The following is a 22,925-nucleotide window of genomic DNA, read 5'->3' on the forward strand; positions in this document are numbered from 1 at the left end:
AGCAGAAGAGTTGGGGCTAAGTCTGTATCACAATGTAGGGCTCAGGGCATGAGAGAGTTGGGTCCAAGTCACATAGGAGGAACCTGTTGGAATGGGGAGCCCTGGTTGTGGCATGGCGGGGTCCCTATGGCGTTGGGGAGGGATCCCGCCCCCAGGGGGGGCTAGATCCCAGGTCCTCCCTGGACTGACTTCCTGAGGCATGTTCCCCCTTCCCTCCCCTCCCCTCCCCCCACCCCCGCTGGTTGCCTGCACCATTATCTACAGAACTTCGGGAGAGGGATCCTGGACACCTGCTTTGTGCTCCCCACCCCGCTTCAATGATCCACTCCCTAATGGAGGGAGTGGAGTCTGCAGCCGTCCTGTTGTTCACCCTCCTGCCTCTAGGGGGGCAGAGAGTCATGCTCATCCACAGAGGCCCTGGGCACACCAGCAGGGCAGGTTGAGCCTGGATATGAGGGGTTCACTGTCCCCCGTTCCCATTTCCCAGAGGCTGGGGGCCCAGCCAGGGCCCTGGTGGCCCCCTCGGTGATTGTTCGTGAAGGTTACCTGCTGAAGCGCAAGGAGGAGCCCGCCAGCCTGGCCACACGCTTTGCCTTCAAGAAGCGTTACTTCTGGCTCAGCGGGGAGACTCTCTCCTACTCCAAGAGTCCTGAGTGGCAGGTGGGCCTCCCGCCCACAGCGGGGGTGGGGTGGGGTGGGGTGTTCCAGCAGTGGCCTCGCTCATTGGGCTGCCTCTCTGTAAGCGGGGGGAAACTGAGGCCCAGGAGGGGGCAAGGACTCAGCAAGTCCAAAGTCTCAGGCCAGGCTCTGCTCACACTTTTGGGCCAGTGTGGGCACAGGACAGACACAGGCATCCACCCCCGACACACACACACCATCAGACGTCCTTCAGAATGTGCACTTGTGGTGGTCCGGACCCCCCCCCCACCCCAGGTGTGGACACACACAATGCTTAGCCACCCTCCAATGCTCCCACCCAGGCCAATGCCTATGAGCTATCCTACTCACGTAAAATTAGATCTGTTCGCTCAGATGTCCCTGCCTGGCGGTATAGGTACACATACCAGGCATTTATTCACTCGGTCATTCATCAAACATTTATTGAGTGCTTACTGTATACCATGCAGTGTTCTACGCACTGGACATACAGCAGTAAACAAGACATAAAATCCCTGTTCTTACGGGGTTGCCACTGAAATCCAGCGACAACTCAGGTACCTGCTGATGTGTACGCATTTCTCTGTCTGCACATCTGTGAATAATAGCTAACACTGGACGGGGTGTACTTGTTCATTATTCCCACTTCGTCAGCAGAGCATAGATTCTAGAGTTCCAGTCCCTGGCTCCACTAGCTGAGTAACTTCAGGAGGGTCATGGATCCTCCTGGGCCTCAGTTTCCTCCTCGGCACATAGACCCGGCCTCAGAAATTGGTGTAAAGTGATAAATGCAGAGTGCTAGAAAGCACATCCCATCTGCCATCTCGGGTTGCTGTGCTGATTGATGACAGTGATGGACACTGGTGCCCAGGGGAGTCCACGCTTCCTTAGAGGGTGATGGGGCAGGTCTGGGGGACTCAGTGCTCGAGACAGGGGTCATGCGCCCAGATTACAGACACACCCCCAGGGAACATCCCCTGAGACACGCCTCCAAAGGAAAGCTGTCCCTGGGCCCCGACGCCCCGGGCCCCAGCCCACCCTGCAGCGACAGGCCTGTCTCCCAGATGCGCTCCTCCGTCCCGGTGTCGCACATCCGCGCCGTGGAGCGCGTGGACGAGGGCGCCTTCCAGCTGCCGCACGTGATGCAGGTGGTAACGCAGGACGCCGCCGGCGCGCTGCACACCACCTACCTCCAGTGTAAGGTGAGGCGTGGCAAGGATGGGGCGGAGAGCGTCCCTTCGGTTCCCACCCCTGACCGTCCCCCCGCACCCCCGGGCTCCCTGCAGAATGTGAACGAGCTCAACCAGTGGCTGTCGGCCCTGCGCAAGGCCAGCGCCCCCAACCCAGACAAACTGGCTGCCTGCCACCCCGGTGCTTTCCGCAGTTCGCGCTGGACCTGCTGCCTCCAGGCTGAGCGCTCAGGTGAGGCGGCAGGGTGGGCCCAGGTTCCGCCCTCCCTACCTGTCGATCAGCAGATGTCCCACCTCCGTCTGAGCTGCTGTGCAACCTCGGGCAAGTTACTTAACCTCTGTGTGCCTCAGTCTCCTGAAGCGGAAAATAGGGTTGATGACAGTACCTGCCTCCTAGGGCTGTTGGGAGGATTGAGTGAGTTGATATACACAACGCCCTTAGAACACTGCCGAGCACATAGTGCTCATTACATGTGAGGTATTGTTTTTTAAGTACCTACTATGTGCCAAGCATCTAGTGGTACACAGACATCAGGCTTGCTCTGGAGGAAGACAAATGACTGACCAGACAATTGTAATACAGTCTTCTAAGTACTAAGATGAGGCTTTTTTTAAAAAAGATTTTATTTATTTAGTTGACAGAGAGACACAGCGAGAGAGGGAACACAAGCAGGGGGAGTGGGAGAGGGAGAAGCAGGCCTCCCGCGGAGCAGGGAGCCCGATGCGGGGCTCGATCCCAGGACCCTGGGATCAGGACCTGAGCCGAAGGCAGACGCTCAACGACTGAGCCACCCAGGTGCCCCTAAGATAAGGCTTTTGAAACTCCAGAGCATGCCTCTGACCCAGCCCCAGAGTAGGAGATCAAGGAGGGCTTCCTGGAGGAGGTACTGTTTAGATGTGACCTGAGGAGAGGAGGCGTTAAGCAAGGAAGTTAGAGACAGGGATGGGGTAAGGAAGTGTTGTAGGCAGAGCAAAGAGCACAGGCAAAGGCCCGGAGGTGGCACAGGGAGGGCTGAAGGACTGAAAAGGGTCTTCGTGGCTGGAGCCCGGACTGTGGGAGGAGGCTAGAGGGAAGTGAGGCTAGGGCTCTGCTGGGCGGGAGTGGAGGCAGTGGGGCTTGATGGAAGTAGTAGGTTGGAAGAGGGATCTTAGAGGCAGAAGGCTCGGGGCTTGGGGACCATCTGTCGCGGGGACTTTTAGAGGGGGCAGTGGGAAGCGGTTCTGATGGCGCTGTGTCCCCCTCAGCTGCTGGTTGCAGCCGCACACACTCGGCTGTCACCCTGGGGGACTGGAGCGACCCACTGGATCCCGACGCTGAGATCCAGATGGTGTATCGGCGGCTGCTCCTGGGGCGGGACCAGCTCAGGTGGGTGCCCTTGCCCAGCCCACTTCCCCCGTGATGACCAGCCAGGCCACCTGCCCAGCATGGCCTCCCACATTCATTTATTCATTCCTTCCATCCGCTTCAGCTGAGCTTCCCGGTGCGCGGTGTGCAGGCTCAAGCAGGGGACTGGGAGTCGTCTACAGGCAGGCCCCAATGCAGAAGTGGGTCTTGGGTCTTTTAATATCCGGGTCCCTTCAGACATGGCCACAGACCTTGGATGCGTTCCTTTTCCTTCCTTGTGGGCTTCACCCCTATTCAGTGACTGATTTGTTCCAACTCCTTCTAGAGTGGGTTCTGAAGCTGGCCTGCCTGGCTTCGAATTCTGGGCTAGCCACTTACTGGCTGTGTGATCTCGGGCACATTGCTTACCCTCTCTGTACCTCCGCTTCCTCATCGGGAAAATAGGGATAGTAATGGTACCTTCCTCATGGGGTTGTCCTGAGTGGTCCAATGAGCTAATACAGGTGAGGCATTTTGTAGATGCCTGGTCACAGCTTTCAATACACGGTAACAGTTATGCTGTGCAACCTTAGGCAAGTTACTTTACCTCTCTGTGTCTGGACTGTATAATGGAATCAACAGTAAGTACCTACCTTGGATACATTTTTTGGTGATACTTAAATGAGTTGATACATGTGAAGGGTTTATAATAGTGTCTGGCATTCTTAAGTATTTGATGTGATGGTGGTGGTGGTGATGGTGACTAGTGGGAGACAGTCACGTCTCCTGCAACCAGCAGAGAATCTCTGGGGTGGAGACCAAGATTGGGAATCAGGGACCAACCTTGTCTTTCTCCCTTTCAACTTCCAGGATGAAATTCCAGGAGGATCCCAACACAGATTCAAGCCCAGAGGCAGATGCAGAGAAGAGTTCCGGGGCCACGGAAGGTAAGGGGCTAAGGAGGTCCCCTTTCTTCGCCGTCTCTGTCCCCTGCCATAACTTGCCGAGCCCACTCTTATGTCCTTCCCCACAACTCTCCCCTTCGCAGTTCACCAGCAGGTGTGGTGAGTAGGGTGACGGAGTGTGTGGGCTCTCAGGGCCAGCCTGGAGCCTGAGAAAGCCATGGGGTCTGGGTTATGGCAGCCCTCCCTGGCCTGGCTGAGCCCCCACGGCTCCTTGTCTCCCTCACAGGGGCCTGTCCCGATGCCCTGGCCCGGCCGAGAGAGGCAGCCGCCCGCCTGCTGGAGGTGCTCGCGGATCTGGACAGAGCCCATGAAGAGTTCCAGCAGCGGGAGCAGCAGAAGGCAGCCCTGGGCCCCCTTGGGCACTAAGGAGATGCCAGAGCCAGCCTGGAAGGAGGTGGAAGGAGCCAGTGGGCCCTTCTCAGTGCACCCTGGCCCCTTGAGGCTGTCCTGTACCTCGTTGATGCTGTAGGGTGGAGGCTTCTGGAGATCTCCTAGTCTCTGTGCCCTAAGTCCAGAACCCTGGGCATGGAAGCCCTCTGGCAGGGGGCTGGCCTTTGTACTGAATGAATCTCAGTCTCTGGGCTGAGGCAGATGGGAGTGGACGGGATAAGCACCCCGACTCATTCCGCTCAGCGGAAGGTCTCTGCTAAACCAGACTGGCCTCTGCCCACACTGACCAAGCCAGCCTGGTCCCGAGCTGCTAGATACAGCTGTACGTGAATCCCCGATACCCACGTGGCCTTGTTGCCCCAGACAGGCACTAAAGAGGCTCAGCCCTTCCTGTTTTCATGTTTTTGCCAATCCGTGTAACCTTACTGATCCTCCCGAACCCTGCCTTGCCGAGAGTCCTAACCACAAGCGTCTAGAATCAGGCTCCCTCGGGAATAACAGAGGCTTGGACCCCAGTGTGCCAGACTTAGATCCTTGGATCCTGGGAGACCTTGGGCTAGGTTCTGATCCCCTCTTCGAGCCTCAGTTCATGCTGTATAAAATGAGGGAGTGTCTAGATGTGTGGTTGTCAAACTGGGTTCCACGGGGCTGGCTTGGGAGCCAGGGAGGGGGTTTCTTAGACTGTGGTCCAAAACTCACCCCCTAGGTTGTCTGCTAGAAATGCAGATTGTTGGACCCCATCGATTTACTAAATCAGAATCTGCGGGAGTGTGGGCACAAGGATCAGGATTTTTAACAAGATCCCCCGGTGATATGGTCGAACACAGGATTTGATGATCAAGGGGCTGGGCAATTATGTATAGTAAGGTTTGAAGTGAGATTTCGTTTGAGAAATAATCATAGAGGGTAAAATATTTGGGAACACCCAACTGACAGAACTGGAAGGGCCTCCAAGGACTCATTTCTGGTTTCGTGTGACTGGAGTGTGGGACAAAAACCAAAGCATATCTGGAGATAAGGGGGACCCGGAAAGATGCAGTGCTATCCCAAGTGTGGCCAGCAGGGGTCGCCTGGAGCCGCAGCATCCGCCACAGCCACCCAGCATCCTGGGATGCTGCCGAGCTGATAGGAAGCTTGTTGCAGATCCTGGGATGTGTCCCTAGACAGAACCGGGCCCTCCTGCCTTAGGGCAGGGTCTGGGGCTCGAGGAACCAGTCACGGTGTATCCCAGCTCCTCCATGTTTTCCCGTAGGCTCTCAGCTCCCAGCCCAAGTCCCTCATTCCCAGTACTGTACCGGGGAGCAGCTGTGTGCATTGTCTCGTGCCGTGCTTGAGAACAGCACCTTCAGCCCTGCCCTTTTGGGGACTAGGGTTGGAGGGTCTGCCTCTGTCACCTTCACACTCCCTGCATACCCCAAGACAAGAGAATTATGGGGACCCTCAATCTCCAGCTGCCCAAGGCTGAGAGGGGCAATGGTCCTGGGGTCATCATTTTGTTGTAAGCTCCCCGACGGGGTGGGCCAGAGGCCCCCAGGAACAGAGCCACCCACCCCCGACCCCTCTTGGCAGGAAAAGACTGAGTGAGGAGGAGAAAGACCATTTATTTCTCCACCCACAGTGGGACTGGTAGGTTTTCAAAAGAGCAATCTCTTGCGTCCCTTTAAATCTTGGCTGACTTCCACCGTGGCAGCCAATCAACAGAGGCGGAGCTGGTGAGTTGCCTGGGCAACAGGCCCCTGGTTGGCCAAGACCATCAGCCACCCCACTGCCCACTCCCAAGGAAAGGGAAATGGACTCTTTGCTGTCCGGTCTGCTTTTTAGACCTGCTGGCCTAAGCTAGGCCTTCTCGTCTTGCTCCTGAAGCCAGAAGCTCCAGCCTTTGGATCTCGACGTTTGGGAGTGATTTGGTGGAGAGGATGGGGTGGGGAGGAAAGGAGAACAGTGCCTTTATCTGGGACAGACATAAGGCCTGGGGATGGGAGGGGAGAAGAAGGACGTCAGAGTCCCAGAAGGATGAAGAGACACAAGCACAAAATAAGATCCCTCTGGTCCCCCTCTCTCTGGCCTGCCCCTTTGCTAACCTGCTGACTAATCTGGGGCTTCTACCCCATGGGCCCACAACTGCCCATCAGTGGGTGGCAGAGATGGGTGACAGAGATGGGGGGAGGCTGAGCTTCCCAAGGGCCCTTTTCCCCTCAGAGCCCCAGCAGGGCCCCAGGTGCTTGACCTGAATCCCGTCTGCAGACAAGCTGTACGGAGATGATGGAGACACAGATGGGAATCCATATGGGGTATCACAGGGGTCTTCTGTCTCTTCCCCCCGAGTCTGGGGTTAAGTAGAGGCACGTGGGTGTGCGTGCATGTGTTCAACAGGACACGTGTGTTTGCATGAGGGGGTGGGGCTCTGTCTTTTTGGTAGGGAGGTTGCTGTGGTTCCTGGTACTCTCTCTGCCACCCTCTCGGGGAGCTACAAGTCGGAGCTGGCTGGCCTGCCATCCTCCCGGCATATTCCAACTACCTCCAGCCACATCTCCAGAAAGCTTCTGGCTCCTTCTGCAGGCTCCTCCCTAGCCCTGAACCTGGGCCACCAGGACACACCTGGCAGAGGGAGGCAAGTGCCGGACCAGGGGGCCAAGCAGGAGGGAAGGTGGGCAGCCTCGGGCCTCAGGCCTTGGCTGCAGCCTCGGACACGCCCTGGGCTGTGAGCTCGGCCAGCACATTGTCTAGGTAGCTAGCGTCCGGGTAGCCGTGGCCTGTGAGGTTGGACCCAAACTCGGTCTTGTGGTGGATCTCGTTCCATACCACGGTGTCCGACTCGCCCGTGGTGTTGGATGTGCCGATGGTGAAGATGAGTCTCCGCTCCCAGGCGGTGATGAGCAGCCTCAGCACCTGGCGGGTAGGCACCAGGACAGGCGCGGGGGTGAGGGGAGGGCCCGGGCAGCCCCGCCCTGTGGCTGGAGCCCCCTCCTCCCCCAGCCCAGCCTCCCTCCCTCCCTGGCCACACTGTGGCTCCGTTAATGCCTTCTAAGCCTGCAACATTACCAGTGGCCGCCCAGCGTGGCCACTTCCCTGGATGGACTCCCAGTAAGAGCTCTTTCCAGGTTATCTGCCTGTTTCATCTGGGTCTCAAATTGAAGGCCCTCAGCTGTGTCTGGTTTACTAAATGGCCATTTTGTGACTTCTTTGGCAATGTTCAAAAACCCGGAGATTTTACATGAAAATCAGGAGATCTGGCTTCTCTTGAAAAACAAGAAGTGAAGCCGACAATCCGGAGTGTGGTGGTGAAGAGCCTGGACTGCTTGGGTTGAAATCTGGGCTCTCCCACTTACTAGCTGTGTGACCTTGGGAAAGTCACTTGCCCTGTCTGAGGCTTCTGTAACATGGGGTCAAGACCTTGACCTCACCAAGCTGGAAATGAGATGGGGGGTGTGAAGCAACTGGCAGGGCTGGACTCGCACTAGGAGGTAGTGGTCGATGCTGGTGCAGGGAGGAAACAGGGATTGAGGGTGAGGGGGAACCTGGCCAGCTCCCACACCCCTGCACCCTCAGGGCACCCACCTTCCGGCCCTTCTCGTTGTTGGGCAGATAGCAGTGGCGCGGGAAGCCTCTTGCGGTGAACTTCTTGCCTGGGTTGGGGTGCTCGGGGCCCTGTGGGGAGGGGAGCAGGTGCTTGAACCATGGACAGGTGTGGGGGGGCCTCTGCAGGGTTCAGAGTTGAGGCCAGAGGGGTGGGAAGGGAGGGCTCACCTGGATGCCTGTGGGGATGTCGTAGACAATGCGGATGGTCTGGGTGTCAGCGAAGCCCGGCAGCGAGTGGGGGATGAGGTGGAACTCCATCTTCCCGGGCGGCTGAGTGCCCGTCTTCTCTCCATAGATGGCCTTGCAGGTGGGGCACTGCAGGCTGCCATCCTGGGGCGGGGGGGGGGGGGGAGGCTGGCGGTGAGGCCCGCAGGTATCCCGGCCCCGCCCCTCCGCCTGCACCACCCACTGGCTCCACCCACTGGCCCGCGCGGCCCACCTTGTTGCCATTGGAGTACATGGCCACGAGGCACAGCAGGTGGTACATGTGGCCGCAGCGGCCCAGGCGGCCCACAAGCTCGGGCCGCACGCCCCTGTGCCGAAGCACGCCCTCGTAACCGGATGCTGTGACCAGGCGCTCCATGCAGATGGTGCAGTCCTGCGGGCAGGGGCACAGAAGGGAGACTGAGGACTGGCCAGGGCAGGACACCCTCAGGTCAGAGCTGCCCCTGGGAGGATCCCAAGGGTGGCAGATTGCCCCAGCCTCCGGTACCCATTTGGCAAAGGGAGAGGACACTCCCATATACTGAATGCAGATACATGGCAGAGGAAGACAGGGCTCCCTGGCACCCCCATCCAGAGGGATTAAAGGCTTAACTATCGAAAGCAAAACTTAAACATGGGGTGTAAAATACGGGTGAAAATAAGATACGAAAAGTGTCACTCATCAGGAGATTGATAAACGTGATTCTATTAAACCTGTTTATCAGAAGACATTGCATAAAAAAGGTGTTGGGGCGCCTGGGTGGCTCAGTCGGTTAAGCGTCTGCCTTCCGCTGGGGTCATGATCCCAGGGTTCTGGGATCGAGCCCCACATTGGGCTCCTGGCTCAGTGGGAAGTCTGCTTCTTCCTCTCCCTCTGCCTGTGCCCCTGCTCATGATCTCTCTCTCTCTATCTCTGTGTCTCAAATGAATAAATAAAATCTTTAAAAAGAGAGAGAGAGAGAGAAAAGGCGAACCCCCAAACTGGGAGGAGAGATTGTGACACACAGAACCACGGGAGAGGGTGTAGAGGATGGGAGGTCAAGGGCTGGGGAAGCGAGGGCGCCGCCCTCTGCCCAGTCCAGGACCCTCCCGCGGGGGCTCACCTCATCGGGCGGGTTCTTCACCTTCTGCATGTACCTTCGAACCACATCCTCGGGGTTCTTGCCTGCAAGGACACAGCGGGGTGGGCTCGAGGGTGCCTAGAATCTCCCCCTGAGGGCTTGGCTCAGGATGGGGTCAGGGGTCAGAGAGGGGTTGGCAGGAGTCGCCTTTCAGCTGTTGCTGCAATCAGAGTTGGTGGCAGAGGGGGTCAGGGGAAAGGGAGCTGGGATCGGGAGATGGAGGTGGAGTTCTAAGTCCTAAGAACAAATTGGAGGGTGGGGTCAGAGGGGTTGGGGTAAAGAGTTAGGTTAGTGGGGTCGGGGTCGGCGCGGAAGGCGTACTCTTCTTGAGGTGCTTCTTCTTGGTCTTGCGGCACACCCCGGGCACGCCGGGCACAGGCTTGACGTCGCTCTTGCTCACGGGCGGCGGGTGCAGGATGGGCTTGGGGGCCCGCGTCAGGCACACGGGCAGGCCCGCCGCACACAGCAAGATCCCGGTCATCCCTGGGGAGAGGGCGGGGCCGTCAGGGGGCGTGGCGCCCACCTGGTCCCCGCCCACCTGGTCCCCTTTGGGCGGGCGCCAGGGGCCTCCCCCAGGCCCCGCCCACCTGCTTGGCCCAGGAATCCTGGGGCCTTCAGGTCAGGATGGGCCGGGGGCTCCCTGGGCCCCACCGCGGGTGGAAGCCGAGTGGAATGCCTTCTGCGGGTCTCGCCCTCCCCAGTGTCAGGGTCCAACGGTAGGGGCGTTTCCTCTGGGCCCCGCCCACCAGCCCCGCCAGGGGGCGGAGTCACAGGGCAGACAGGTGGGGCCGCCTCCTCGTGGGCCCCGCCCTTCTGTCCCTCCAGGGCTGGATCTCACCTGCCAGGGCCGGATGGACCGGCCCGGTACCATTCAAGTTCTTCACTGGGAGCGCGGGGACCCTGAGGGGAGAAAAGAGGCCGCAGCTGGACTCTAGCCCCGCACACCGGAAGATCAGGGGATCCTGCTTTGCATTCTGGCTCTTGGGCATACTCTGACCTCTTTATGCCTGTCCTCGTCATTTAGAATGATCACCAGGGATATAGGCACCCTTCTTTTATGGGGCGGGGTGTGATTGGGATATCTGCCCCAGTTATAAAGTAATGGATCCCTAGACTTACTCCTTTCTTACCCACTCCTCAGCTGGCCTCCCTTGCGAGAGCTTGGGGTCCAACAGTTCCCTTCTACTGGCCACTGTGCCTGAAACCCAACTGTGATGATGTAGCCATTCCAACATTTCTCCCCATAAAAGGTTCTGGGAAAGAGGCATTCCGGGATCAAATAAGTTATGAAACACTTCACTGTCTCCTTGAAAATTCACAACATATATGAGCACATTGAAGGCTCTGATAAGTCCTGCATAAAGAAATGTGATTAGGAATGATAAATCCAGGTTTTCCAAAGACATTTTACAATGAACATGTTTTTCGTCTCTCGAAGATCTACTGATGTCAGTTCCTATAATCGAGGCATTGACCCTCTTCAAACGAAGAGGCCTTAGGAAACCATAGCCTGCTTCCCCTCTTTGCCCTCCCCCACCAAAGAGCTCTGGCTTTTGAAATCAGCCAGAGCTGCTCTCATATCTCAGCTCAAGCACTAACTGGCTGGGTGTCACACAGCACAGTACCTCTCATAAGCCTGTCTCCCATCTGTAAAATGGCACCGTCCTTATGTTTGCTGTGAAGAGTCCATGAAATTCTGCACGTCAAGGGTCCAGCAGAATTCCTGGCACCTAATAAAGACTTGAAAGGCACTACCCATCACCAACACCCCACTGATGCGTAAGCCTGGCTGAAGCAGTTTCACCTCTCTGCACCTCGGCCCACTGAGTCACAGTGTATCTTCCCTTCCCCTTGGAGAGGAAACCATGAAAGTATTGCAGTGACAAGCTTAGGCAAGTTACTGAACCTCTGTAACCCTCTGTTTCCTCATCTGAAAAATGGGGATAATCATACCTCACCCCCAGGGCTGCTGGGAGGATGGAATGAGAAGGGTTGCGGCAATCTGCATACTGTGCCCGTCTGAGGCTTCACTACTTCAGCGCTGGGTTACATAGGTGAACTACAGTCGGGCTGCTGAAGCGCTGGATGGATAAGTCTCGATGAAGACATGTGTTCTCAAAGCCAGGGGAGCCAGAGGGGCTTGGGAGGTGTGCCAGGAGGGTGTGCAGGAAGGGATGGGGGCAGGGACAGCTGGGGAAGTTGCCGCTACCACCCCCTTTGCCTGCCTGCTAAGTTCTGAGCCTGGCCAGTGCTGCCCGGTCATCAGCCCCTGGCAGGCACAGTCGATCCCGGGCAGCCGGCTGGGAAGCATCTTTAAGCAAATGGTATGCTTGGCAGGCTTGGGCGCAGCTGCAGTGGATCCAGAAACACACACACACACACACACACACACACACACACACTCACACTCCTGGGGAATAGGCGCTCTATTTCCAAGCACACATATACAAGTGTTACACACACCACACATACAGGTACACACACCTCACATACAGGTACACAGATACACACACACACATAACATGGAGAACACTGCACAAACAGGTACCTCCCCCCCCCACACACACATCCCAGGAAGCTCCTTCCCCAGACACAGACACAGAATACATGTGCGCGGAGAACACAAAGCCACACACATTTGCATGCAGACACACAAACACACCAACACACTAGGGAACATTGCCATGCACACATATATCCAAAGACACACACAGACGCATCTCAGGGAATACACCCCTCACAAACATACACGGATTCAGACACACACATACACACACACACACACACACACACACTTCTGCATGGTAAACACCACACACGGAGGCACACCCATGCACACACCGTGAGGGCATGCCATCAGACAAGAGGAGCCAGCTCATGCAGCCACCCACTGCACATGGGGACACGTGCAGACACACAGACACATAGACACACGGCTGGGGAGGCCCACATTTTGCACAGAGTCCTATGCACCCATCACTGCACACAGCCTCTCCACTCTGCCTGCTCAGCAACACAGACTTAATCTGGGTCCCCTGCAGCACTTCTCCCAGAGCCTTCTGAGGGTGTGGAGAGTGTCTGGAGCAGAATCGGGGTCATCGAACACTGTGGTGACCTGAACCACTGAACACAGCCCTAGAGGGGGGTGCTATTGGTGGGCAGGTGCCATGGGACCCCCAGCACCTGGTCAGTTGAGGTGTGTGTGTGCAGAAAGGTGCTGTGCCTCAATTTCCCCATCTGTAATGGGGATAAAGCCTTGTGAGGGTTCAGCGAGTTAAAACATGCAAAGCTCATAGTTTGGTGCAGGGGTGTGAGTGGAGAAGGATTTTGTCCTTCTAGCAGCCTGCTGGGACCCAAGAGACGGGGCTGAGTTTCCATTTGACCCTCTTGGGGCCTGTCATAATCCTCCAGGACCTCCCTGCGGGGTATCACCTAATCTCACCCCTTCCCCTACTCTTACAGGAAAGCAAAGGGGCATGTACCTCAAGCTTCTCCTCTTCCCTGCCCCGTCCTTCAAAAGAGCTCTAGTGTAGGCACACCACGAAGGATCTCAATATATCTCGGTCTCCCCTACCTCCTTTCTTCCTGTCTCATAAAAAAAAAAAAAAATCCTCCCTTTTCTCCAGGGCTATCTATAAAATGGATGGCAAAAACAATATTTAGTATGCAAACCACTACTCCTTGTCTCCTACCTGTGGCAGACATCACTAATCCATCACAGCACTCTCAAGCTGAGCAGAATCTTCAGCACAGCCTCTGCTAATCAGTGAGGACAGTTCGCTACCCCAGGTCTATCTAATGACCAGCATCTGGTCCAGCTCATGACCTTGGTCTTGCTGAGTCTTTGGCCTGGGATTTAGGCAGGGGGGCACCTCAGAAAGGGAAGGTTTCTAAATCTTGGCTGCCCTACAATTTCTGGCAACACTTAAAAACCACAGAGCCCAATTTACAAAAATTTGTCTTGCTCCTGGGAAGGTTGTAGATAGGGTGTGACAGTGGGGCTGTTTTTTATTTACTCATCATGAGCTAGGGAACAGTGTGAAGGCAGCCCCCAGCCTCTCTGAATCTGCAGGCCCCCTGAGAGAACCCAGGGTAGCAGGGTTCCCACGATGCCCCAGCGTGGGAGCCACCCGGGGCCCCCTTTTGATGTGGGATGCGCTGTTTCCTCCGAGTCAGCGAACACATCCTCCTGCCCTGGACAAGAGTTTGCTGCCCGCAGACCTCCCGGAAGGGGGCAGGCCTGCACTCTCTGCTCCACCCTCTTGGGGCTCAGCCTGACAAAGGGTAGTAGGAAGCCATCAGGCCCCCTTGAGATCTGTTCTGACCAGAAGCCAGGCCCAGCCACCCCAAGGTGGAGATGGGTCCCACTGCCACGCTGGTTTTCTTGCTGTCTTTCCCACCTCTGCATCAGGTCCTATCTTCCTCTGCCCTCAACCCCGCACAGATCCTACCTTGCTCAGAGTAAAAGCCAACCTCCTTACCCTATCTGAGATAGCCAATACCTACCCCTTGAACTCTGTTTCCCCTGTGGTCACCCCTCACCCATTCCACCCCAGCCTCCCTGCTCTTCGTGCTGTTCCTCGAACACACCAGCCACATTCCCACCCCGGGGCCTTTGCACTTGCTGATCTCTCTCTCCCAGAATGCTCTTCCCCAGATATCCTCATGCCTTGAACATTCACTTAACACAGATTTCTGCTCAAATGTCACCTTATCAGAGAACTTCCTTACCATTTTACTCCAGAGAAATCTCTGTCTTTGCATTACCTTATCGACTGATTGATTGTCCCAGCACTAACCATGACCTGATTAGAAAGTCTTTGATCTGACCAGGCCCTCCCTGCCTCTGTGACCTCATCTCCTAACCCCTCCATCTCTCTTCTCTGGACACATCTGCTGTGGCTTTAACCCACTGAGCATAGTCCCCTGTCAAGGCCTTTGCACTTGCTGTGCCCTCTGCCCCCAGGCTTCCCCCCCAGATGCTGAATGGCTCTCCTAGTGCTCTGCTGCAATGCCACTTCCTCAGAGACATCTTCCTTGACCACCTGACTTCAACCCTAGTACACAGCACATAGCAGGTGTTTGATAAACACTTGTTGCATGAAGGAAGGGAGGCTGAATTTGGTGGGAACATTCTGAGCAGGTGACTCACGAGCACATGCTCCGGTGCATTCTCCCCATGTGTTCTCTGCACATATTTGAAGTGAGCCTTGAAGCAGGTGTCCCAGGGAAACACCGTCTGCAGCCTCTAGTCCCCTGGAGCTTCTCTGCCAGTACTCATGCTGAGGCGGCATCCTGCCCAACAGCCCAAGCAAACATCCCCTGAGAAATTCCCAGAAATGCTCTGCATCCCACTTGGGGCAGAGGTTTCATGGTGAGGTTTAGGGGAACCCGGGCATTGCACAGAAATTGTCTTAGCGAATGTGCCACACAGAGACAGACAGTGGGGTGTTCTCCCTGGTCAAAAATTCTCACTATGGGCCCGATGCTGTTGTCCTGCTTCACTCCCTTATCTAATCGTACCCCAAAGTCTGTGACATCTGTCTACAGAGAGCAAAAAACTGAGGCCCAGAGAGCTGAAGTAATTTACCAGTGGTAGAGCCAGGATTCCAGCCCAGGCTGTCAGACTTCAGAGTCTGTGCTCTTAGCCATATGACATGAACCAAGTTCCCTCACCATGGCTTAGCAGCCCAGGCAGGAGGCTCTGTCTGAGAGAAAAACCTCCGGGATTAGTCTGGGAAAGAGGGGTGGAGTGTTTGGGTTTCCTCCTTGCCAAGGAAGAGCAGAGATGCTTCATATCTACGCCGGTTGGAAGGCAATGCTCAAAGGCAGTATGAGATAATGTGAGATTTTCCTAGCTGCTGTTCCTCACACTGTTCCCTGCCCTTTTCCTGCCTGGGCACCTTTGCCACACTGTTCCTCCTGCTTGTCCCTACTGTCTATTTCCAATTCACATCTGTTCTTTGAAGACAGGTTCAAAGGCCACTGTCTTCATGAGGCCTTTTCTGATCTACCTCAAGTGGATTCATAGCCACCCCCTTTTAATTCCCAAGGGACGTTTCTCCCTCCCTCTCCCTCCCTCTCTCTCTTTCTTTCTTTTTTAGGATACAGACATTTTATGTTGCTTTCTGGTTTTGTGGTTCCACTTCTATCTCTTGAGCCAGATTGTGAGCTTCTAGAAATGTGTCTGAATCAGCCTTGGGGCCCTAGGATTGCGGATGAAACTCCATGCAAAGGGGTTCTCAGGAAGTACTGAATGGAAGAGTTGAACCAAAGAAGAAATTGGCCTGCTAGCTCTGTGGTCCCTCCAGAGGACCCATGGTGCCCTTAGAAACAGCAGTTCTAATACCAACGTCCCCCCCGAGACAAGGTTGAAGCAGGGATGGCAAATACATGGCGTGGGTAGTACTCTTACCAATCCTGCACCCATGGCAGGCATCAACAATCGATCTCAGCACTCCCTCTCCTAAGCCAAAATGCAACTTCAGACTCCTCCTCAAGAATGCTCCTGGAAGACGTAACCATTCAAGCAGAGATGGTGCATGAGATGAAATCTGTTTGTCATTTGTTTTATGGATGATGGGACTGAGGCCAAGAGAAGGGAAGTGACTTCACTAAGGTCACCCAGCTGGTTAGTGGTGCACCTGGCACCGGTTCCTGGAGTTTCTGAGTCAGAGGCCAGGGCTGACCCCACCAGGTGGATCTGTGGGGCCATCTGGAGTTGAGCAAGCTTTCTGAGCCCACCGGATGCTAGAGGTGGGCTGAGGTTCTTGACCTGGAGGCCAGGTAGGCTGCATGAGTAGCTATACGAGTGGACCCATGTGCCTGCTCTGGCTAGCCCTCTCTCTGTCCCAGGCATAAAGGGGAGTTCAGGACCCCAGGGAAGAAGGAAGCCACGTGGACACTCCCTTTAGGCCAACTGCATTTCCATCCCTCTGCCCACATCTGGCCTCCCTGTCTGCCTCCTGCCACCATGCCCTGGATAGACGCCAGGCATGTCCCATTCTCTGGTGATGGTTTCCAGGTCCCCTGATTGGCCTCAGGGGCCGTCAGGACACCTGGCACTTACCCCGTGGTCCCTTGGGGGACCTTTGGAGGCTCCAGCTTCAGTCAGTTGGGTTCCAAGTGGGTGAGGAACGGGCAGAAGTGAGAGAGCCATGTCATGGGAGAAGGGCGTTGAACAGCCCCTGGGGATCCCCCACATTCCTTGGGCCTGCTCCCCTCACCTGCCCCCATTCAGTGCCCCCTCCACCTGTATCTGCGGCCAGCCAAGTCCCCACTCCCATCCCCCTCTGCAGGGCCCGGGGCTGAGGACATTACAGTGAGTTCCAGGGTGCTCCCTGGGCCCAGCAAAACCACAGGCCATCAATGGCGGCTGTCTGGAGGCCTTTGCTCATTTCCCCATTCTGCCTGGACAAGCCTCTGAGCTTCTGTGGGCCTCAGTTTCCCCTCTGTCCGATGGGACCTCTCATCCCTGCCCCTGTCCACTCCTAGGGAATAAAGCGTGCAAAAGTCCCCTAGAGAGACTTTTTGGGGGCTGGTGGCCACTTAGGGCCAGATTTATCGAGAGACCTGGGGGCTCAGCATCATTCTCCTTCAACCCCCTGGGCTCCCAGCCCCCCAGAGCAGGACTCTGTCAGGGGAACCCGGGCAGGGGAGGGGAGGGGAGGGCTGGGCTGGCGGTTCCCACGGCCTGGGGCAGCCACATGCAGACAGGAGTGTGTGGTTTGGCCTCCCAGGGAGCAGGGCAGGAAGTGCTTCAGGTCTGGGGTGTGGGGGTGTTTGGTTTGACCTTGTGGTGAGGCGCTTGGAGGGAGGGGAGACTGCATACCAGTGAGGCCAGGAAAAGGGGGAGGGTGGGCAGGCCACAGGCCCGATGGGGGGGCACGGTGAGGGTGAGACTTTTCATGGTGTACTTTTCAGTACTTTGTTGGTTTTGAAGCATTGAAATGTAATACCTATTAACTGAAGAACAAAATATGAATTCTTTAAAATAAAAACGTAAAATCACTGGTGGAAGTAAAAAACAGGAGGAAAACACCCAAATACACCAACAATATCAAAGCCCACCTCCAGATGGGCTCCTGCCTCCTGCATCAGCCCCACCTGAGGCATATTCTCAATATCCAGAGGGAACCTGTTACAACAAGGTCACACCCGTCTCTCTGCAGCTGACAACACCGCGGGCTTCCATTTCACTCAGAATCAAAGCCCAAGTCCCCCCCACAGTCTCAGGGCCCTGGAGGACTGGCCCCATTTCATCTCTGACCCACCCCCACCCCCTGCAGCCTCTCCAGCCACACCGACCTCCTCAAACATACCAGGCCTGCTCCTGCCTCAGGGCCTTTGCAAAAGCTGCTCCCTCTGTCTGGAATGCTCTTCCCACTGTTCTCTGCGTGGCTTGCTTTTTAACCTTCTTTAGTCTTTGCTCAAATGTTACATTCTCAGGGAGGCCTCTTGTGACCTCCTTATTTAAAATCACATCCCTCTCATCAGTCCTTATGTGTTGTCCACTCTTTATGTTCCTTCGGCAGCAGTTACTCTCTGGACCACATCCTAGAATTTATTTATTTCGTTTACTGTTTGTCTCTCACTAGACTGTGGTTCGGGAGGGGAGGGATTATCTGCTTTGTTCCTTGTTGCATCCCCAGGGCCCCAAACAATGCCTGGCACACAGTAGTTGCTCAGTATATATGAGCTAATTCATTTAAAAACAGGTGAACATAAGGCTATAAAGAAGGTCAAAAGAAGCAGCAAACTGGGACAGATAAAAAGATGACAGATAAAGGGTTAAGACCCTTAACGCACAAGGAACGTGTGCAAATCAATAAGGAAGAAATAAACAGCCCAAGAGAAGGGTAAGCAAAAGGAATAGACAAGTAATTGGCAAAAGAAGGAACCACTGGAGGCCCGCAAACAGAAGAGGTTCTCAGGCTCATGAAGAACCAGAGGGGGCATCGCTAGGGCACCGTTCAGGTTGGCGTGGTGTGCAAGCCTGCTGGGGATGAACGGAAGAAGCACCCCTTCCTGCTGCTGGCGGGCCACATCAATGGTGCGTGCAGGCTCAAAAACACGGGCACTTTGACATCTGGCCTCATGGTTGACGGCAGCCCCGCATCACAGGTGCACCAACTGGGGACCAGAGGGGGCAATGAGTCCCACTGGGGTCACGCAGTAAGGCGGGCGGCTGAAGCGGGGCCCGGCCACTGCCCCTGGGGCTCCCTGACGCCCTGTGCGATCAGGCCCGGGTCTCTGGGACCCTGGCAGGAAACCTGGGGTGGACAGGCAGGGCGGTAGGGCACCCAAGTACCCTGGCCGACTGGGGATTTCGAATCACACGCCCAAGTGGGGGACCTTGAGCAAGTGTCAGCCTTTCGGAGCCTTGTTTCCTCACGTGAAGAGTGGGGAAAATCGGACTGGCCGCGTGGGGTTTCTGTGGGCATTCAGACAGGCAACGTGTGTAGAGGCCGTGAAATGGGGCCTGGGACAAAGCAAGCGCTCGGTAAATGGAAACAGGCCTGCAGCTGTCCTCTCTCCCCTCCACCACGTGGGGTGGAAACTCTGAGTCTGCCCCGCAGCTGCGTTCCAAAGTGCTGGAAGCTGCCCTCCCGGGAGACAGGGCGGATCTTCCCCCAGCCCTGCGTGTCCCCCAGGCCCGGACTGCCAGCTGGCTCCCCACCCCAACACAGGGGCAGTGGAAAAGTACCCAGGCCAGGGGCCCGCTCTGGCCCCACAGGCTGTGTGACCTTGGGCAAGTCGGGGCCCCTCTCCCATCCTAGTCTGCATCCGGGGCTGAGATGCAGCTGGGAGGTGATCATATGGGGCGGGCAAGATTAAAGTTTTGCCCGCCATGGGCCCTGCTGAGCCGGCACGCATGAGTGGTAGTGGTTTTAGCTCCGTTTGGCAGAGGGGGAAACTGAGGCTCAGGAGGTGAAGCCATGCGCCCAAGGTCACCCAGCCGGGAAAGGACTGGACTCGGGGTCTGTGTCAGTCCTGTGGGACAGAAGGAAGTGCAGAGAAGGGAGCAGGAAGGAAAAGGAAAGGTGGCCAAGGGGAACCACAGACAGACAGATGGACAGAGAGACACAGAGACCCATACATAGAGATACTGTTATCAGCTGAGCTGTGTCCCCCTAGAACTCGGATGTTGACGTCCTTACCCCCAGTCCTTTGGACACTTTGGAGAACGGGTCCTCACAGAGGAGATTAGAATGAGGTCTGAGGACATTAGGGCAGGCCCTAACCTAGGACTGGTGTCCTCACAAAAAGGAAACTGGACACATAAACATAGAGTCAGAGAGACCATGTGGAAGGCCATGAGGGCTCGGGGGTGTGGGGGACCAGGGCGAGGCCTGGGGGGCTGGCTGCCTGGCTCCTCAGAAACCCCCATCTGCCTCCCCTCACAGGCTGTGCCCTGGCAACAGAGGCTTCAGCAGGGAGGAACCCGGGTTGGCTACCCCCACCCACCTTCCTCACACTCCCCTCATTCCAAAGCAGACCCCACAGGTCCTGTGCCCACACCCCACTCTGAGCCACACAGAGTATTTTTAGCTGGGGTTCCTTGGAGGGGAGGGGACGGGGCCTTGACTCAGGCTTGTCTGGCTGGGCAGGGTCTGCTTGGCTGGGGAGGGGTGAGAAAGCCCTTGACAGTTTCCACCCCGCCCCTTTCCAGGCCAATGCCTGTTCTCAGAGAGGGTAACAAATGGCTCCCAGGGGGAGGAGTACACACTGGGTAGGGGCACATGGCTGGGAGAACCGAGTTCCAGCAGGTCACAGGAGGACATGGTCAATGATCAGCCCAGCACTCCCAAGGAGAAATTCTTCTTCTCCCTATAGCCCTCTTGAGCTCAAGCACACTCTATAGCTCCCCACTGTTGGTAGCAAAAAGCCCAGGCTCCCCTAAGGCTCCACACAATCTGGCTCTATACCCCCATTTGGGAAAAATCTCAGCCCCTTCTGTTCCAGCAGGAAACCTCCACCCTTGTACAGTCCCCAAAACCTGCTGGACACATTCCTACCCCCACCCCTTTGCACCTGCAGTGCCAATACCCGAGATGTCCTTCCCTGAATGTACCATGTTCTCCAAGCCCCGCTGAATTGCATATGCTGTTCCTCCAACCTGGAATAGCCTTTTTCCAGACCTGGCTACCTCCTCAGAGGGGTCTTCCCTGACACCCCCTCACTCCCTCCCGATCATACCATCCTGTTCACATACCTGCAAGCACTTCCCTCTCTCTCCAGCGATTGTGTTCATTTACTCATTTACTTGCTGTATGTCTGTCTCCCCGTCACTCTGGGCCCCATGTGTCTTGTTCAGTTCTGTGAACACACACCCACGGTACATACTTGGAGAATTAATATTGAGCAATAAAAGCTGAGTAATTCCCAGCCTGCTCTGAAACACTGGATTGCACAAAGTTCATCAGTGACTAAGAAATCCACTTCACCTGGAAATCCACTGAACACATGGTAAAAGGGATGCAAAACGTTCCTGGACCAATTCTTATGATCACTATGTAGGATATACGCCTGCATATTCTATTCTGTTCTGTTCTATTCTATTCTATCGCATTCCACTCCATTTCATTCTATTCCATTCCAAGAAAAATCTGGTTACACCCTTTTGATTTCATAACCCATTAGTGGGTTACAACAATACAGCCCCAGAGACAAGGTTCTCAGATTTTTGCTGCCGAGGTCCCTGAACTTCCCTGGTCCTGCCCCCCCCTCCACACCCACTTCAGCTGGCTGACTACCCTTGCTGTCATTCGGGGGCCTGCCAGCCCTCCTTTCTCATAACAGAGCCAGGCTGCTACCTACAAGGAACACTCCAGTCCCATGACCCCAAGTGGGTGAGTCCCTCCTGCAACACCTCCCCGAGAGGACTTTTGACCTCCATGGGGCTCCTCTCTGTTGGCACCGGGCCACACGGGGTGTACCTCTGCTTGTCCCCATGGCCCTCCCTCTTCTCCCGCAGGAACGACCCGAGGGGAAGGCACAGGGAAGGGTGAGGAGGCAGGAGGCAGCTCCTGCAAGCCACCCGAAGAATCAGGAGTAATTTGCTGCTCCGAGCCCCCTCAGTGGCTCTCTTGCCCCTACGCCAACCCTCTCCCTGGGTGCCAAGAGTCCTACCTGCCGCTGTGGCACTATCATTCAGGTCCACAGTGTCCCCACACAACGGAGATCCGGCTCCCATTTGCCAGGTGATGAGGCTGCGCCTCAGTGAAGGGGAAGGATGCGCGCCCCAGACCACATAACTCAGACGCGGCTGAGAGGGTGTCTGAACCCAAGCAGTCACTTTCAAAGGGACAGAAGGCAGACGAGGCAGCCAGCTTTAGGGTCCCGTCCCTTCTCCAGCCTGGAGGTGGAGACCTCAAAGGTTCTATCCAGATCTGACCCTTGCTGGTCTTCCCTGGATCATGCCACGGTGAGAGAAGCAGACCTGGCTCTTGGTGCTCACCCCTCCTCTTGGGCACCATGGCCCACACCCCACCTGGTCATTTCCCTTCTGGTCTGTCTCAAGGTCAAGGTCTTTGCTCCTCCTTCTCATTCCCACTCCGGGAGGCTGAGACTGATGGAGTCAGGGCTCTAGGGCAGGCGCTGACAGACTGTTGCTGGGTCCCTATCCTGGGGCCTGGGATGCCCTCACCTGGGGGGGGGGTTCCCTCAGTGAAATCCTGCTGGGAAAGCCGATTCATAGGAGATTCCTGAAAGGGCTGCTCTGGCTAAACAAGAGCAGAGAGGCTGGCTCCTGTGGGCCTGACTTCTCTTCGTCCACCACCCCTTGCTGCCACTACCCCAGGTCACCCAGGAGTCTCCAGAGCTGCCCCCCTGACCCCGGAAAACCACAGTATCAGCCCAAAGTAACGGGGATACTTCACGTGGCGGCCTATCGGGGAAATATTCCGAACAAGTGGCCAGTGCTTGCTGGAGCCTCCACACGAGATGGACCTGAGACTGGGGGGAGGGGCAGGAACCCTCTAAAAATTCCAAGACAACACAGTCTCTGGAATCCTCCCGGCTCGGAATGCCGAGCCCTGCTCTCCAGCCGGGTGACTGTCAGAAGGTAACATACCTCTCCCAGCCTCGGCCTCCCCACCGGCAACCTGGCATGATAGAACCGTCTGGAGTAGCAAGTGAGGTGCGGCAGATAGTTGAGCAAGGGATACACACGGAGCTCACACCATGACTGCTGCTATGGCCCCCCCCCCCCCGGCTTGTGAATCGTGGGATCCTGGGGGTCGTTAGGAACCCTCCCTGTGCTTGGGCGTCCTCATGCGTCAGTTGGGGGTGATGCTGGTACCTACCTCGTACGTAGCGTCCCCGTGCATGGAGGGAAACCAGCGAGAGCGCGTTAAGGTGCTTAATTAACGCTTGGCACAAAGTGAACACCTACTAGATGCTAGGTATTGCTTGTGACTGTTAGGATCACTGAGATTCTGCGCTCCTAGCCCCGGAGGGCAGCCACCCTGCGCCCGGGGGCCCGTCTTACCCC

The 22,925-nt window shown here is 56.2% G+C and overlaps 2 protein-coding genes across 6 annotated transcripts in view; one reads left to right on the forward strand and one right to left on the reverse strand.

Annotated features, from left to right (window-relative positions):
* The window catches only part of RASAL1 (RAS protein activator like 1), a 29,874-nt gene extending 24,730 nt beyond the window's left edge, over positions 1–5,144 (forward strand). For 4 of the 5 annotated variants that reach the window (XM_073881085.1, XM_025889644.2, XM_073881086.1 and 1 more), the window contains 6 exons: positions 488–660; positions 1,722–1,859; positions 1,944–2,079; positions 3,093–3,213; positions 4,042–4,118; positions 4,363–5,144. In XM_073881085.1, the coding sequence (XP_073737186.1) occupies positions 488–660; positions 1,722–1,859; positions 1,944–2,079; positions 3,093–3,213; positions 4,042–4,118; positions 4,363–4,502 (785 nt within the window). In that variant the 3' untranslated portion in view covers positions 4,503–5,144. Of the gene's footprint in view, positions 1–487; positions 661–1,721; positions 2,080–3,092; positions 3,214–4,041; positions 4,119–4,362 lie in introns of all 5 variants that reach the window. The other variant, XM_073881083.1, reaches the window with a different exon arrangement.
* A 963-nt stretch (positions 5,145–6,107) lies between these two features.
* The window catches only part of DTX1 (deltex E3 ubiquitin ligase 1), a 35,867-nt gene continuing 19,049 nt past the window's right edge, over positions 6,108–22,925 (reverse strand). Inside the window, exons 4-11 of the mRNA XM_025889610.2 lie at positions 10,561–10,736; positions 10,269–10,330; positions 9,752–9,913; positions 9,413–9,474; positions 8,545–8,703; positions 8,274–8,435; positions 8,085–8,174; positions 6,108–7,415 (exon numbers count right to left, since the gene is read on the reverse strand). Coding sequence (XP_025745395.1) covers positions 7,191–7,415; positions 8,085–8,174; positions 8,274–8,435; positions 8,545–8,703; positions 9,413–9,474; positions 9,752–9,913; positions 10,269–10,330; positions 10,561–10,736 — 1,098 coding nt within the window. The 3' untranslated portion in view covers positions 6,108–7,190. The remainder of the gene's footprint in view (positions 7,416–8,084; positions 8,175–8,273; positions 8,436–8,544; positions 8,704–9,412; positions 9,475–9,751; positions 9,914–10,268; positions 10,331–10,560; positions 10,737–22,925) is intronic.

The sequence above is a fragment of the Callorhinus ursinus genome, unplaced genomic scaffold (assembly GCF_003265705.2).
Source record: "Callorhinus ursinus isolate GAN/ISIS: 27379988/994484 unplaced genomic scaffold, GSC_fseal_2.0 scaffold41, whole genome shotgun sequence".
NCBI classification, from domain to species: Eukaryota; Metazoa; Chordata; class Mammalia; order Carnivora; family Otariidae; genus Callorhinus; species Callorhinus ursinus.